Source organism: Oenanthe melanoleuca, chromosome 2, assembly GCF_029582105.1.
Source record: "Oenanthe melanoleuca isolate GR-GAL-2019-014 chromosome 2, OMel1.0, whole genome shotgun sequence".
NCBI lineage: Eukaryota > Metazoa > Chordata > Aves > Passeriformes > Muscicapidae > Oenanthe > Oenanthe melanoleuca.
Genome location: NC_079335.1, coordinates 146,132,564 through 146,149,770, shown reverse-complemented (window position 1 = coordinate 146,149,770; position 17,207 = coordinate 146,132,564). Strand labels below are relative to the sequence as shown.

Below are 17,207 nucleotides of genomic sequence, written 5' to 3'. Positions count from 1 at the left end.
GCTGGAGGAGGTGTTGAGCATGTCCTGCTTTCAAACAATTGTGGGATCATGGAATGATTTGAGTTGGAAGGGACCTTAAAGCTCATCCAGTTCCAAATCCTGTCATGGGCAGGAACACTTCCACTGTCCCAGGTTGCTCCAAGCCCTGTCCAACCTGGCTTTGGACACTTACAGGGATCCAGGAGCTTCTCTGGGAATTCTACTCCAGTCCCTTCTCACCGTCCCAGCCAGGAATTCCTTTCCAATATCCAACCTAAATCCATCCTTTTCCAGCCTAAAGCCCTTCCCTGTGTCCTGTCCCTCCATCCCTTGTCCCAAGCTCTCCTGGAGCTCCTTTAGTCCCTGGCAGGGGCTCTGAGCTCTCCTGGATCCTTCTCCTCTCCAGGTGAACATTCCCAGCTCTGCCTTTCTGCTCAAGCTGTCCTTAAGGTGTTGCTGCTCCCATCCCCTTCCCTCTTCCTGCACTGACACACTGGGAATGTGGTTTTTGTGCAGCTGAAAAATAGGGGAGAACGTTCCTTTCATCCACTTGGCAGCAGTCAGGGACCTCACCCAGCAGCTCCTGAATGCAGCTCAGGATTTGTGGATGGGCTTCCAACCTCTCCTGACCCCTTTTCCTGGGGCTCTTCCAAGCTCCCTCCCAACACTCCATCTCTGCCCATCCACAGGTGTGAGAGAAAAAAAAAAAACCACCAAACCCACACCTTTCTGGAGCAGCCAAAAATGTGTCCATTTCCTTTTTTTTTTTTTTTTTTTTTTTTTTTTCCAGCATTCCCCAACCTTTCCCATACACCCTGACCCTTTTTCCTCTGCCCCCACCTGCACTAAGGCACTGCTGTGGGGTGAACTGTGGATGGAGGAATGTCCACATGGACAACAGCAGGAGGAGGAGATGAGCACTGAACTCTTGCCCAGGGAAGGATTTCCTCTGCTTTTAATTGAATTGTTTTAATTTTATATTTTTATTTTTCCCTCTTTTGTACAAGTTCAGGGAGGTCTAGAGCAAGTCAAGCCTGGCTTGGCTTCACAGGGCTGGCAACACCGAGTGGAAATTTTATTGCTTCCTGTTATGAGAGCTCAGGGAGCCACTTTGGGATTTCAGGAGAAACAGGGGCAGCTCCAGCTCCAGGGATGACCCGATGGGTGGGGCTGGAGATGCCCTTTCATTGCCATTGCTCCTCCTGCTACTTCAGGAAAGGGAAGCAAATAGAGGAGGGAATAATGGCTCGATTTGACCCCTGGCTGTCGAGGCAGATGTTTTCTTTGGAGCAGGAATAGATGCTGGGGAAAAATGCAAAATGCTATAAAGGGCTTTGCTGAGTCCCTTCTTGCCACTCCTCAGAACATCCCCTGTGTCATCTCACCACCACCTCAGCAGAAAGGCTCCTCTCAGGAAAAATTAATCTGTTTTTTTCTCAGCACTGAAATGTTTCTCAAGAATGTGTCCATTGCTGCGAAATTTTCAGCTGGGAAGGGCTGGAGTAAATTGCTTCTGCTCTTCAGCCCAGGTTTAAACATTTCCTCTGGGCTTTTGTTCTTTAGAATTTAAATCTGATTGTTATTTAACAGTATCAGATATTTTTTAGGTCGTTTTCAAAGTGAAGTGCTTTTACCTTTCTGCAGTCATCAGCCAGCAATATCTGATGGAAACTTTCCCCTGTTTTTCAGCAGAAATGTTATTTATTCTGCTAACAGCACTGGCTTTTGGCTCCAGGCACAAACCAATGCAAACTTCACAGAAATTCCATTTTCTGACCTATCTTTGTGCTAACTGAGGCATAACTGTGGTCCAAATGTCATGGCAGCTCAGAGCCAGAGTTTACATTTTCAGAGTGCATGAAGGAAAACATCCCTCACCTCCCTTTCAAACACTCTTGCATTATTCAGCCAAAATCCCCACGGGCTCTGGAAAAATGTGTAAGACCAGATTTTCTCTGTTTCATCCTTGCAAAGAGCCAGGGACCAACCACATAATTCTTTTCCAGTTCAAAACCTTCTTGGGTTCATCCAGCAAGCAGAGCTGGATGCAGGGTAAAAATCAACCTGATGATGAATAAATAGAGATTTTACCTTTCTGTCCTTCAAATGACACATTTGCATTGGGTTTGTTGCCACCACTGCCCTGAAAAATCCACACAGAGGTTTGTGATGAAATGGATTTTAGTAACAAATCCTGGCACAGCTTTTTCTGCTGCTTGTAAATTGTTTTTTTAAGAGAGTTAAGGTTCTGGCTGAGTTCTTAGGATGTGAGCCCTGATTAGCCCCAAATTTTGGAGAGCACCCAAAGCTCTGTGTGAAGGAGGGAAGAAGTTTGCAGCACTGGGATGGTTTTGGTGGTAAATCAGGGGTGTGGTGGGGCTGGAAGGGGAGCCTGGAGGCCCTGGGCTGGCACAGGTGAGTCCAGCAGCACTGGGGCCATTCCCAGCTGCTCCCTCCTGCCTCTGCCTCCCAGAGCCTGAACGGCTCCCTGGGACAGCCAGGCTTGTCCTGGATCCCACCACCCTTGAATTGTTGGCTGGGTTTCTGTTTCAGGAGGAACTGGGCTGTTCCTGTCCCCAGGTGTGGCCCCCACACCCATTAACCCAAGTTCTATTCCCAGTGTGGTGCTTCCATCCCTGCTGGGAGGTGCTGGGCTGTCCCAAAGCTCACAGCCCAAAGCAGTGACACAGCTTGGGTCCTTGGGGACACAACTGGGGCTGCTGAAGGCTCTGGAGACTCCAGCCATGAAGAAATGGGAGCTGGTGGCCTTTTTCCCACCAGGAAACTCAAATGGAGATGTCCCAGTGGGACAAACACTTGGACCTCTGGTCCAGGGGAAGGTGTCCCCAGCCATGGAAAGGGGGTGGAACTGGAGGATCTTTAAGGTCCCTTCCAACCCAAACCATTCTGAGATTCTACCTCATCCTGCCACCAGACACATGCCACTAGAAATGTCACATTTGCAGCACTGGCTTGAACCAAACTGGTTGAAAATGAGCCCAAATCCTCTTCCAAACCCGTGGATCCCCCCACACCTGTGTGCCCCTGGGACAGCAGCTCTGAAAGCAGAGAGGGGAGAGGAGGACACATTGAGGAAGGGGGTGTCAATCCCTGCAGCCCATCCTGAAGGGGATAAAACCTCAGCCTGCCTCCCTTGTGACCCTCTGACCAAGCTGGAAACCCCCAGATCCCTTTTTCCCCAAAACTGCCACCAAATTACTGGCAAATAAGAATAATATAACACAGTTCCGTGGGTTTTAGTCTATGCAAAAGGAGAAAGAATGTTTTACAAATCCCAATATTCCTTTTCAGCAGTGCCTTTGCCACAATTTCCATCACAAATCCCTTTCAAAGTGGATGGCACAGGATGAGTCCTTCATCCCACATCCAAAAGTTGGAAAAAAAGTTTAGTGAAGTTAATCTAACAGGAAAAAGAACTAAAGCTGCTGCTTCACATTTTGCTCTTGCTTCAGGTGTTCAAACATTTTTGCTTCTCAGGTGGGAAATTCCATCATCTCAAAACCTCAAATCCAACAATAATCAATAAGGTAAAATGATGGATGGTGTTTTGAATTTATTCCAATTTCACCACATTTGTCTCAACACAGTGAGCCTTGTTTTAGAAACATTTGCACAAGGATGCATACCTTCATTGCATTTAGTTTAAAAACTGAACAAACAAACATCCAGAAGAGGAAAATTAGAGAAGAAAACAACCTGTCAGTACAATCCAGCAGAGTTTTGTAGGTTTGTGCTCAGAGTGGGTAATTATGGTCACTCCTCATCCCTGATGTAGCAGGGAGATGCTACACCAGGTCTCATTATCATTGGTGACAGCACTTATTTATTTCAATAGGACATTTAAATAAATATGTATAGATCCCTGCTCTGAAGCACCAGTGGTGCCTGGGGGAGAGGTGGCTTGGAGAGGTGACTCCCAGCATTGCACTCTAGAATTATACAAAGCTCCATCACACCCTTTCCCCTCTGTCTCCTCTCTTTTATTCCCATTTCTCATAGCCAGGCTTTGAACTGAGGACAGGGGATGCTGCAGGGGTGGGTTTTTCTCTTGTGTAGAGAGCTCTGCCTCCTTCCCTGGGTGATGGTTTGGTGATGGGAAGCCCTCAGTCCCTGCCAGTGTGATGGCTGGAGCAGCAGCAGATGTTGCCTGACCTGCCTGAAGCACAGATGCCCCAAAAAACTTTGCCCAGACATGAGTGCTGTGAGTATAAATAACCCTCATGGTTAGAAAGCAAAGAGCCTGGAAAATCTGCCTGACCCACAGGACTGGGAGCATGCTGAGCTGCCTTTTATCTCTGCAGCCCTGCAGAGCCTGGGAGCTGCTCTCAGCTGGTTATTTTTAAATAACCAATAACACTTCCCTGCAGCTCTGTCCCACACCAGCAGCAGGTGGGGCTTTCACCACAGGTCCTTGGAGGGAATGAGCTCTTGGTGGCCATCCCTGAGCTCTTGGTGGCCATCCCTGAGCTCTGGTGATGTCACAGGGTGTGGCTCTCAGGTGGGACATGTTTCAGAACATTCATGTGGAGTGACCACGAGGTGACCCACTGCTGTCTCCAGAGTTTGAGGGGAAGGAGGTCACAGCCCCAGAGTGCTGGAGGCCAATTCCTGCCCCAGGAATAAATAAAGTGGCCTCAGCCTGCTGCATGTTCTCCATCTCACAGTGGCAGATCTCCAGGGAGCCTGGGGTGGGTTTGGAGATCTCCAGCCCTGGAACCTCCCTGTGTCCTTTGGGGGAGAAGGCTTTCAGTGTGCCACGTGCTGAAGTTGAAACATGAAGCCAGGGTTGTGGTATTTTAACTTTTTTAGAGGTTTATTCCTCAAAAATGCCTCCCAAGCCCTGTTTTTCCTGGTGTGGCTTGTTCCCACAAAGGTGTGCTCATCCCTACACCTCACTCAGCTGATAGGGCTTTTCCTGCCTATCTCAGGTGACTAATTCCAAACAGGGAATTAACTTATCAGTAATGCTGAGTGAGTAATTAGTTTATAACAGAAAACCTCGAGGAATATTACTGCAGTAAAATGCAGCAGATGCTGCTCCTTGCAAGAGCATCCAGGCAACCAGTCCCAGTGAGCAGGAATTGTCCTTCCAGGTCCTTTCAGGCTTTTTGGGAAAGCAGAGCTCTGAATATCCTGCTTTGTCAGCACCAGGGATAAAAGTTCCTGATAAACCACATGGTTTCCAACACCCCCTTACCCCAGTGCAGATCTTCCCAATTTTTCTGCCCTCAGACATCCTTTCCATGACCTGGCCTGACTTTCTGCCCTGACTCTCCATGTGCACCTCAGCAGATACCCCCAGCCCTGCTGCTGCTGGAATGGCAATGCCAAAGCTCCTGATGGATGGAGCAGGTGATCCTTGGACCATCAGGAGTTTTTCTTTTTGCAAATCACCTGCCTCGGGCTTCTTGTGCATCCCCAACTATCTGCTCCTTCCTGCAGCTGCAAGGAGGCCAGGAAATCTCTGTTGGTGCTCAAAACCCCTTTCCCATCCTTCCACCAGCTTGGAGAGAAGGGAACAGCAAACTAGGAGCTACAGGGCAGTTTTTCCCACTAGCAAGCTTTCCCTCCTTTTTAATTTTTTTTTTTTTTTTTTTTCACCCCCAACATCCAAGCAATTTTTGCCAGAATGAGTTTTCCACATGTTCCCTGTTAGTCATGCTCTCACAAATCTGCTCCCAGTGCCACAAGCCGATGCTATTCATTTACTCCCAACCGACACAAGGGCTCGGCAGCGAAATTCCAGACAGCGCTGCTAAAGCCAGACCCGGAGGCTTGTTTGGATTTAAACCCCGTGCCTTTCTCTCGCCTGGAGTGTCTGTAAAGCACCTTCCCAGCTCGTCCCGAGGCTTGGCGAGGGGCAGGAGGGTGGGCACAGCCGCTGGGGCTGCGGCAAAGGCGGGGTCTGATAGAGCCTTAAATAGTTCCCAACCGCTGGAGCACAGCTGGAGCGAGCCTGCGGGGCTTGAGCCGGGGCAGGGAGGAGGGATTGAGGCACAGGAATGTCGGTGCAGGAGGGAAAGCCACCGCGAGAAGCATCATGTCTCTGTAAGTAGAATTTTTTCTCCCCCCTCCACGTTGTTTCCCCTGTAGTTCAGGCAGTGGAGAGAGAAGTGTGCAGAATGGAAGGGCATCCAGCTAGCACTGATTTAAAAAAAAAAAAAAAAAAAAAAATATATAGATATATAGATATATAGATATATAGATATATAGATATATAGATATATAGATATATAGATATATAGATATATAGATATATAGATATAGATATAGATATAATTTTTTTTTCATTCTTTGGCATATTTTAGACTCAGTTTTAAAAGTTTTCCCAGCTCCTACAGCTGTGCCTGTGGTTGTGTGGAGGGCTCAGTGGGTTTTGGGAGAACGTGGAGCCAACAGCTCATTCCTGTACTGGCTACACACAGTTTTGGGTACTTTAGGAGTTGGTTTGAGCAGCCCAGTCCTTCCTTTGTAGCTGTTCTGAAGTGAAGCTTGTAGCCTGTGTGTGTTCAGACACTGTGTATCACCTATGGAGCTGGCATGGGATGATGGATGACTGAATGAATGGAGGTCAAATCCACAGGGATGGGAAATCCTTTCTCAGGAGATAATTGAGCTGCATGAACCACCTCATCTAATCCATCTACCTGCTGCAGATCCACCCAGATATTTGCTTTTTTTTACCCAGACTGCAAAACTTTCACACTGCACAGAGGAACTGGGTCTGTAGCAGGTGGAAAGCTGCAAAAATCCATGTTCTGTGCTTTGATGGTTGGGATTGTGAGGAGAGGAGAGCCTTTTCCTAGTGCCAATCTATTCATCAGCACTGTCAACAAGTCCTTCCTTGGAAGCTTGTTTTATTTAGAATTGATTCCAAAACATCATGGTGCACTAAACCCTCACCCAAGCAATTAAAACCACTGAAATCCCACAGTTTAGCCTTTGTAGCCAGTGAGTCCTAAAACCCACTGGAAGTTCAACCAAAGTGATTTGCAGGGAGGGGATTTTAGCTCATTTCTTGGCTCCTGCTCCCAAACACAGTGCCAGGAGGGCAGGTGGGCACACAGGGCTGCAATCCCAGGGTGTCACCCCACACATTGGGGTCCCAGGGTGCAGGAACAGCTCAGGGCTGATCCTGCAGATGTTCCTGCAGATCCAGATGTGCAGAGGGCTGAGCTGCAGGGGCAGTGGCAGCACCCACAGCTCAGGGTGGTGCCTGGTAGCCAGGGATGGTCTTCTCAAAGCAACAACCCGTAATTTCTGCTATTTTACAGTTTCTTTCCTTTTCCTTGGCTCAGGAGATTTGGGAGCACTTAACTGGGATCTTCTTTCTAAAATGAGACAGGGGGTGCTCTGCTAACAATCCTGACAAATACCAGTTCAAAACTTGAATATTTACTCCAAAAGCTGTCACAACCTTGGCCAGACCCTTCCTGCCCCCCCAAACAGCTCCTGAGAGGTGCATTGGAGCTTTGGGAATTGTGTCCATGGGTAACATTTGCAAAAGGCTGAATTATCCTCAGAAAACCTTCAGGGAGCACTGAATTTTGGATGATAAACCACAGGACATTCAAAGTGCATTTTTAAGAACAAGTTGGGGTTTGCAGCTAATTTGGGGTGCAGATGGGAGCTGGTGGGGCCAGTTAAGGTTTGGTTGAATCCAACCCTGCCTCATCCACACCCGGATGCTCCACAGACAGATGCACCATGCCCCACACCCAGCAGGGTCTTCCCTTCCCAGCCCCTGTCAGCTGGAGCTTGGCTGAGTGCCTGGATTAATTCTGCAGATCATTCAACAGCCCAGTTTGCCCATATCTGAATGTGAACACAACAGAGGAAGAGTTAAAGACCCCTTAGGGTGTACCCGCTGTAAGGAAGCAAAAAAAGGCAGCACTCAAAGAGGGAACTTCCCCACCTCGCCCCTGAATAAACCAAATTTCCTCAATAAATAAAGAACATCTCAGTGGGCATCACTTCTCATGTCCCACCTGCACAGTTGTCATTTTTGGGGCAGGAGAGGGGGATTCTGGTCCCAGCAGCTTTGAGGGCAGAGAGAAGAATGCCCCCACCTCTCCTGGTTTATGACCCAGCTGTTTCTCCCCTCCCTGCCTCAGTTTCCCCAGCCCCAGCACAGCACCATCTGCAGAGCACTCCCACAGGCTCAGGCCAGCGTGTGAAGACTTGGGGGCTTGTGTTCACAGGGGATTTGTTTGATCTGGAAATAGCAGGGTTAGAAAATTCCATCTGCCTGTTCTCCAGAGCCCTCAACAGGGGCAGAGCTGAGCAAACCAGAGCTGAGCAAACCAGAGCTGAGCAAACCAGCTCTGCTTGGCTCCTGTCCTGGGAAGCAGCAGGAGCAAAATCACATTCCAGAGTGGCTGGATGTGGAGAACAGAGCAGGGCACATTTCCCTTCCTCCCATGTGGGGCTGGCTCCTGGCTGCTCCCACCATGGAAACCCCACAGCACAATTTTGTGTCTCCAGTGCTGCAAATTCAGGTCAGGGCCAGGCTTGTGTCTCACAGCATCATCAAGGCAGGTTGGATGGGGCTTGGAGCAACCTGGTCTAGTGGAAAATTCCTGCCCATGGAACAAGATGATCTTTAAAGTCCCTTACAACCCCCAAAATTATAGGATTCTGGGATTTTATGATCCTTTTCCTCCTGGATCCTCACCCCCAGCATGGAGAGTTAGGGTTGATGTCCCTATTTTTTCTACATAGGAAAACAGCTTCTCTCTTCTCCTCTTCTTCTCTTCTTCTCTTCTTCTCTTCTTCTCCTCTTCTTCTCTTCTTCTCCTCTTCTTCTCTTCTTCTCTTCTTCTCTTCTTCTCTTCTTCTCTTCTTCTCTTCTTCTCTTCTTCTCCTCTTCTCTTCTTCTCCTCTTCTTCTCTCTTCTTTTCTCTCTTCTCTTCCTCCACGGTTCTTTGGGTGCAGGTGTTTTCCCTGCTGCTCTCATCTCTCAGTATCTGTGCCAGTCAAGCAGTGAAATTGCCTCCTGTCTTTAGTGCTGCCTGAGGTCACACAAGGAACTCAGGCTGAGGATCCACTGCAAGTTAAGCTAAACACAAAATGCTTTTTACAAGCTCTTCCTCCCCAGCTGTCCAGGTCTCCTAATAAATCCATGGTTTTCTCTTGAAAGCTTCTCAAGGTTTATTTTTGAAACAGTCTGTATTTGATTAAAGTTTTGTTTTGTTTTGCTTTGTTTCAAGAGGAACTTAAAAGGACCATCAGCCTGTAAACATAAATATTCCCATTCTTTCACTGATTCTTTGCATTCTTCTGGGTTTGCTAATGAAAGATGTTTCAGCAGGGCAAGTCTCTGTGATGTGGGAGCATCCTCCACTGCTCCAGCCCTGACCACCCTTTCAGGGGAGAAATTTTCCCTAATATCCCATCTAAAACTCCCCTAATTGAGGCTGTTCCCTCTCCTCCTGTCCCTGTTCCCTGATGCAGAGTCTGACTCCCCTGGCTGTCCCCTCCTGTCAGGGAGCTGTGCAGAGCCACAAGGTCCCCCCGAGCCTCCTTTTCTCCAGCTGAGCCCTTTCCAGCTCCCTCAGGATTTCTCCAGCCCCTTCCCAGCTCTGTTTCCTTCCCTGGACACGCTCCAGCCCCTCAACGTCTTTCTTGTCATGAGGAGCCCAAAACTGACCCCAGGATTGGAGGTGTGGCCTCACCCATGGCCAGCACAAAGAACAGTCACTGCTCTGCTCCTGCTGCTGGCACAAGCTGTGACCTCAGCCCTGCTTTTATCTCCCCCTGTCCCTGCAGGTTATAACTGAGCAGCCCTTATGACCAACATGAGCTGGAGCTTCCTCACCCGCCTGCTAGAAGAGATCCACAATCACTCCACCTTCGTGGGGAAGGTGTGGCTGACGGTGCTGATCGTGTTCCGCATCGTGCTGACGGCGGTGGGCGGCGAGTCCATCTACTCCGATGAGCAGAGCAAGTTCACCTGCAACACCAAGCAGCCGGGCTGCGACAACGTCTGCTACGACGCCTTCGCGCCGCTCTCGCACGTCCGCTTCTGGGTCTTCCAGATCATCGTCATCTCCACGCCCTCCGTCATGTACCTGGGCTACGCCATCCACAGGATCGCCCGCTCGGCCGAGGAGGAGAAGAGGTTCAAGGGCTTCAAGAAGAAGAAGCAGTTCGCCCTGAACTGGCAGGCCGTGCGCAACATGGAGGAGGCCGTGGAGGCCGACGAGGAGGAGCCCATGATCTCCGACGACGCGGCCGAGCCTGAGAAAGCCAAGGCCAAGCCCAAGGGCAAGGAGCAGCAGAGGCACGACGGGAGGAGGCGCATCCAGCAGGAGGGGCTGATGAAAATCTACGTTTTCCAGCTCCTCACCCGCGCTTCCTTCGAGGTCTGCTTTTTGATAGGGCAGTATTTGCTCTACGGTTTCGAGGTGGAAGCGTATTACGTCTGCAACAGGGTCCCTTGTCCCCACACCGTGGACTGCTTCGTGTCCCGGCCCACGGAGAAGACCATCTTCCTGCTGGTGATGTACGTGGTGAGCTGTCTGTGCCTGCTGCTGAACATGTGCGAGATGTTCCACCTGGGGTTCGGGACCATCCGCGACGCCATCCGCAACCGGAAAATCAACAGCTTCCGGCAGCCCCCCTACAACTACGCCTACCCCAAGAACATCTCCTGCCCTCCCGAGTACAACCTGGTGGTCAAAGCTGAGAAATCCACCAAGATCCCCAACAGCCTGATGGCCCACGAGCAGAACTTGGCCAACGTGGCTCAGGAGCAGCAGTGCACCAGCCCCGACGAGAACCTGCCGGCGGATCTGTCCACGCTGCACAAGCACCTGCGGGTGGCCCAGGAGCAGCTGGACATCGCCTTCCAGAGCTACAGCAGCACCCAGGCCAACACACAGCCCTCTCGGACCAGCAGCCCCGCCTCGGGGGGCACCGTGGTGGAGCAGAACAGGGCCAACACCGCCCAGGAGAAACAAGGTGCTAAACCCAAGGCCTCGCTGGAAAAAGGCAGCTCCAGCAGCAAAGATGGGAAGACGTCTGTGTGGATATAACTCTGTCAGGAAGGAGAGGGGGTTTTGATTTCAGGTTGTTTCTGTTTTTCGGTGGTGTTTGTTTTGCAGGGAGTGATTTTTGTGTGAGAGTGGAGAGAGTGAAAGGAGTTTTGGACTGATTTAGTGCTGTCTTCCAGTGCGGTAACAAAAGACATTTCTTCCCTGTTTCCGTGTTCTCCAGCTGGGAATCTCCAGTGAGTAACAGCAAACAACCCCCCACACCTCCCAGCCCCTGGGTCACACCAGAGCCCCCAGCAGAGACTGGACAATGTGCTGTGGTGGGAAGACAAGCTGCTGGTGGCTCAGGAGGGAAGTGAGGCTGGCAGGGCTCAGCCACCCTCCTGCATGGCAAGGCTCCAGTGCTGCAAGCCAGGCAGTGTTTAATTACTAAATACCCTTAATCAAATTAATTTCCCATCCTTTGGTAAGAAAACCACTGACATATTGCACGGACCTTCATGGCAGGCTCACAGCTGATCTGCCTGGGCTGGCAACGCCAAGGAGGCCTCATGGGATGCTGTGAGCCAGAGCTGGCACCCATGTCAGGTCTGGGGCAGGAACACAGTGACTGCCTCACACAGGAGACCTCAAACCACACAGGGCTGAAGGTTTCATCTTTTCTTCCTCTGCATCAAAGCCAATCTGCTCCAAACCCTCTGGAGCAGGAGCAAGCAGTGACATTGCATCCTACTGGTGCCTGTGTAGCACTTGCTACAGATGTGATGGGAACTGTTGCAGTTACAGAATTTTTAACAAACTGTTGCTTCACATCATCTGAAAGTGCCTTTATGCAACCAGGAAAACAAAAGTGTAAAGGATTCAGGCTCCTTTACTTGCTGAATTTTAGACGATCGGCATCGGGAAATTTGTTTTTCTGATTAATCGAGGAAAAGCACTGTTGGCAAATTTGTTTTTCTGATTAATCAAACCCTTATAAATAGTGGCAGGTGGCAGATCTATGCATAGCGTGTCTCTGGTGTGTGTGTGTGTGTCCATGTGTAGATACAGACACGTATGAACACGTGGCTGTGAACGTAGCCATAGAGAGATAGGTAGGTGTAAATGTAATATCAACCCTCTGCTCCTTCTACAGCCTTCCACCTCCCCTGAGAAAACCCAGCTGATCAACTGGGGCTGATCTCATCCTGGGCTTTTAGCCTCCAGCCCCACCTGGGGAACTGGGTGGGTTCCCACACTTGCTGGGGAGATTTGCAGAAGATCTGGCTTCAATGGGGACAGGACCAGGACAAGAGCAGGAAGTTTTTCCTGAGTTCATGAGGGATTTTTTTCCAGCTGGGCTTGACTTTACGGGTGGTTTTCATGCACTTACAGTACTTTGGGTGTATGTTAAAATCAAGCTGCTGAGCTCCAAGGCTCCTACTGTTCTTTGTCAGAGGGTGGTTTCATCACCACCACAGGGAACCCAGGTAGGCAGAGCCTTCAACATCAAACCTGTTGCAAAAGAAGTGAATTCTCCCTGAACACTGCACTGTCCCTGTGCCAAGCTGTTCCCTTGGGCTGTGCTAGGATTTCTTATCCTTGGGATATTCATGGCTTCTCCCTAGACATCACTCCCATGTCCTTGAGATCAGTCCCTAAAAGCCCTGAGGATGCCTGTTCCCCAAGTGTCCAGCCCTTTGGCCATTCTTGGGAACAGGCAGAGATTTTGGATATGCCCTTCATCTCCTGGGAACTTCAGCTGAGCTGTGTGATGTGTTAGAGAACAGTCCTGGAAGCAAAAAAAAAAAGGAAAAAAAGTAGAATTAAAAGGAAAGCAGAGAAATATCCTACAAGGTATCCAGCAGCAAATATTCAGCTGTGTGGCTGTGTGTAGCTGTCTGGGGAACGCTTCCAGGCTTGTTCCTGGTCCTGCTGAAGGCATTGGTAAAATGCCTGGAATGCTGTTTGCTCTTGCAGCTTGAGATTTTCCCCTCACAAACAGGTAACTGCATCCAGGAGGAGGATCAGCACAGCAGCAGTCAGTAGTGACATCCACTCATCCATCCATCCATCCATCCATCCATCCATCCATCCATCCATCCATCCATCTATCCATCCCCTTCTGCTGGGAATTTTGCAGGAAAGGCTCAGAAAGGTCACACCACAGTGGTGGGGAGACAAACATATCCAACTGCTCTGTTTGTCCTCGTCCCTTGTGTGGGAAGGTGCTGGGCAGAGCAGGAGAGGCTGGGTGCTCACAGGGGCTGCTGTCACCTGGAAAAAATGCCTGCAGGGTCACAGCCCAGGCTGCTGGGGAGGAGAGAGAGGTGGTCCTGGGTGGAAATTTATTCCCTGGTCCCTGCAGCTGTCCTCTACATCAGTGAGACTTCTCTTTTGTTCCCAACCCTGTGTCCCGTGGGAAATTCTGTGTATTTAAAGTCGTGATCCCAAGGGAAGGATGGAAACTCACAGGGTAACCATGGCTGGATGCTGCTTGGGTTCTTCTGATTCCTTTTCCATGAGCAACACCAGCACAGCCCAAGATAAACTTGTGTTTCCCACAGGATGCTGGAAGGCACCACCCCGTGCAGGAATTGGGATTTTGGATTTCTCCTGCCCCTATCAGTGACACCTCCCTCAGCACCACTCATGGCCTGAGCACTTTCTGGTGACTCAGATCTGCCCCTCGGTTCCTTCTGACCTGCAGACCCCCCTGTGAGTCACCACTCCAGGTACAGGAATGTGACTCCCTTGCAATTGCTCCAGGAAAAATCTTGGCACACACCTCGCTGTGGGGAAAGCCAGGGACAGATTTTAATCCAAAACCACCCAGAGCTGGTCACAGAGACCTGATCAAGTCATTAAACCCAGTGTATACAGCAGGGCTGCACCTGCTGCCCCAGCAATACCCAGCTGTGCCCATGGGAGGAGATTCCAGGTTCAGAGCAGGAGGGTGGGAAAAGACCGTGGATCTTCTTGCCAACTTGTCCCTAAAGGGTGACATGAACCCTTCTCTGCAACCCATTGGAGAAGTCTCATGCCTTTAACCTCTGCATATTTTGGCTATTTGGAGACTGTTTTTACCCTTAAATCTGCACTTCAGTCTCATCAACCTTTCTTCAAGGGCAGCTTTTCTAGTGTGGTTCTCTTTGTCTCTGGACCAACAGCAGCCACCTTGTGTTTTCCCAGCAGTGTGGCAGTGCTGGTCCTTGTGCCACCTTACCTCCCTTCTCCTCTTCCTGCACTCTGGTCCTCCCCAAAACCCCATCTCCTGCAGGCCTGGGCACTGCTCCCCTCTCCAGATGTGTGGTTGTACAGTCAGACTCCTCCTGCCCTCCTTCAAACCCCTTTTTATTGTCACACAGCGAGCCAAGGGGGCTCTGAGTGACCCGTGGGTCCTGCAGAGGGTTTGGATCCTCTTCCCAGCTGGTGTCACCCTCCCATCTCATATGCACAGGCTGTTTTCCTCAGGCAGAGTCAATAACTGCAATATTGACGAGTGCCAGAGCCAGGGCAGACTCTTGGGGGATCAATAACCCCCTTGTCGGGCAGGGACACCGGGTGACCACTGCCAGCCCTGCTCACCCCTCAGGCCTGGAGCACTTCCCTGCATTACATCCCTTCCCAAAGGGAGCTGATCCTGCTCTCCCATGTTTTCCAAGATTCTGACAGGGACTCAAGTACAGAGGTGTATTCCCAGCAGGAATACTCTGGTGTCAGGGGTGCCTGGGAGGGATGGAAGTTGCCTGTGAGCTCCCAGGCAGCCTGGAGGACATTGCTGATCCTCTGAGCCTGGGGAGGAGGGATCCCTGTCCTCCCAGATCCCATCTGGGCCACACACAGGAGCCAGCATGGGTCAGACAGCCTCAGGAACAGAAAAGATTATTATCATCATTATTATTAATAATATTATTATTGCTATATATACTGATTTGCTCACTTCCCCTCTTCCTCCTCCACTCTGTGACCTATAAACCCTTTAGGATGTTGGGTTTCTCCACTGAGTCACTCCAGAAAGGTGGCCAAATGCAATGATGACTCTGCAGGAATGACTCCTTTCTGGGCAGGAGAAACAATCCCTTCTTTTATCCTCTCAGTTGGGGCAGGAAAAGGACAGAGCAGCAAAATATTCACAAAATCCCCACCACAACTGTTCCTAACTGAACCAGCAGCTGGAGGAAATTCATTTGGAGGGCGGAGCATCAGCCACAGAAGAAATGCCAATGGTATAATTAATGCTTTGCTTTTCTTTTTGTCTTTTCTCCAGGTAGCAGTTTTGTCCACACACAAGACAGGTTTAGCTTTGTGGCTGAACTAATTATAAACATTGACTCTCTCGCTAAACTTGGTCAGATAAAGTGCCCACACTTATATTTCTCTTCTTACCATTCAGGGCCAGGAATGTCCCACAAAAGCCAGATTACCTTCTTGCTTGCATTGCATTCCACTGGGAAATACTTGAACTTAACTCACGGCCATAACCAGTCTGTGCTGTTAAAAAGAGTCTGGGATTGTTTTGTTTTTTTTTTTTTTTTTTTTTTTTTTTGTGGGTTTTTCTTTTTTTTTTTTTCTTTTTTTTCTTTTTTTTATGTACTAACTGTATTTGTACTAGAAATTTTTGGAGTATGAGGTTGAATCTGTAAGTATTTTTCAGTGTAAACGTTACATCTGGGCTGTAATTAGAATATTAAACACTGGTCAAAAGGGAAAGGACATCAGTCCAACTCAACTGTGGCTATTCCACACCCATTACTAATAATATGGAATAAAACTTACATTTTGTTACAGTATGTAAAGCGTGTTGTGCTTGCTTGAGAAGGGCTCTGAGTGATGAGAAAAAATCCTTCTCCATCTAAGATTTGCCTGTTTTAGCCACGGAGGAGCTCTGTTTTCCCTGATATGGCTACAAATCATCACAAAATAGTTTTGCCTTAAGAAGCATTTGACCTTGGCGTTGTTTGGGATGCGCTGTCTCCCTGATGAATCACTGCCTGCAGATCCCTCAGGCACTCAGCTCAAACTGCTGAGGGAAGCCTGGCCTTTCAAAAGCAACAAAACTTCGGGGAATCTGGGAGAAACTGATGATTCAGGCTGAGCAAACGATGGGAAAGCACTTTGTGAGAGAGCCTGGCTGTCCAACCACCTCGGTCTCCTCCTGTTAAATCACAGACACTGTCCACTCACAACCCCTCTCCAAATGTCCTCAGGAAAAAAATCTGGACTCAAACATGCATTTTTTTCTGTTTCTCTGGAAGTTGAGCTAAGTTGACAACTTCTTTGGCAAGAGAAGTCCCACCAAGAGTCAGGGAAGAGCCAAGGCCAGGTTGGATGGGGCTTGGACAGCCTGGTGTGGTGGGAGGTGTCCCTGCCCTGGGGGTTGATCCCAGCTCATAGAAGGAGCAAAAGCAGCCCCCATGCAGCAGTATTTTGGGAACAGCCGGAGTAATGGCAACCCCTCCCATTTCTTTGGAAAGCCAGACTAAAATTACCCGTGTCAGGAACATTAATCCACAAACACCAAAGGTTTATGTCCAAAAAGGAGACAGGGGAGTCCTTTTGCTTATTTGAATAAAGGGAGAGGCCATGGAGCATTCCCCTGGAGTCTCTCCAATTTTTGGAGGATGCAGCCTCCCTTTTTATCCCAATTTCCTGGCCAATTTCTCTTTCCCCATGGGCTGATGTATTTGAGAGGTACAGACTCCCCTCTAATGTATAACCCCCGCTTTTAATTTTTAATTCTTATGGAATTCATATTTTTTCCCCATTGCTTCTTTCATCTTCCAATATCCAGTTTCAATTACCAGCAAACCTACAGTTTGTTTGTAAAGGCAAATCTCTTGTTCCATTCATCCATCAGTGGAATCTTCCCTAATCCCTCCCAGGGAAATGCAGTCACAGCTGTCCCTTCTCCTCAGTCCCACCAGCAGGAATCCCAGAGCCCTTAAGGTGGGAAAAGCCTTCTAAGTTCATCGAGTCCAACCATTAACCCAGCACCACAACTAAACCCTGTCCCCAGGTGCCACATCCACGTGGTTTTCCAACATTTCCAGGATGGTGATCCCATCCCTTCCCTGAGCAGTCTGTTCCAATGTCTGACCAGCAAAGAAATTTTCCCTAATATTTAATCTAAATCTCATCCAGTGTAACTTCAGGCCATTTTCCCTGGAAGAAAAGGCTGGTGCCCACCCTCCTTTCAGAACAACCTTTTTGATGCACAAACTCACTCCCTCC

General features: G+C 49.3%; 1 protein-coding gene across 5 annotated transcripts in view; it reads left to right on the top strand.

The window, feature by feature from the left end:
• Positions 1–15,766, top strand: part of GJC2 (gap junction protein gamma 2) — a 36,850-nt gene extending 21,084 nt beyond the window's left edge. For 4 of the 5 annotated variants that reach the window (XM_056484957.1, XM_056484956.1, XM_056484955.1 and 1 more), the window contains one exon: positions 9,769–15,766. In XM_056484957.1, coding sequence (XP_056340932.1) covers positions 9,789–11,036 — 1,248 coding nt within the window. In that variant the 5' untranslated portion in view covers positions 9,769–9,788 and the 3' untranslated portion in view covers positions 11,037–15,766. Of the gene's footprint in view, positions 1–5,836; positions 6,049–9,768 lie in introns of those variants that run through there. The other variant, XM_056484953.1, reaches the window with a different exon arrangement.
• Positions 15,767–17,207: the final 1,441 nt, after the last annotated feature.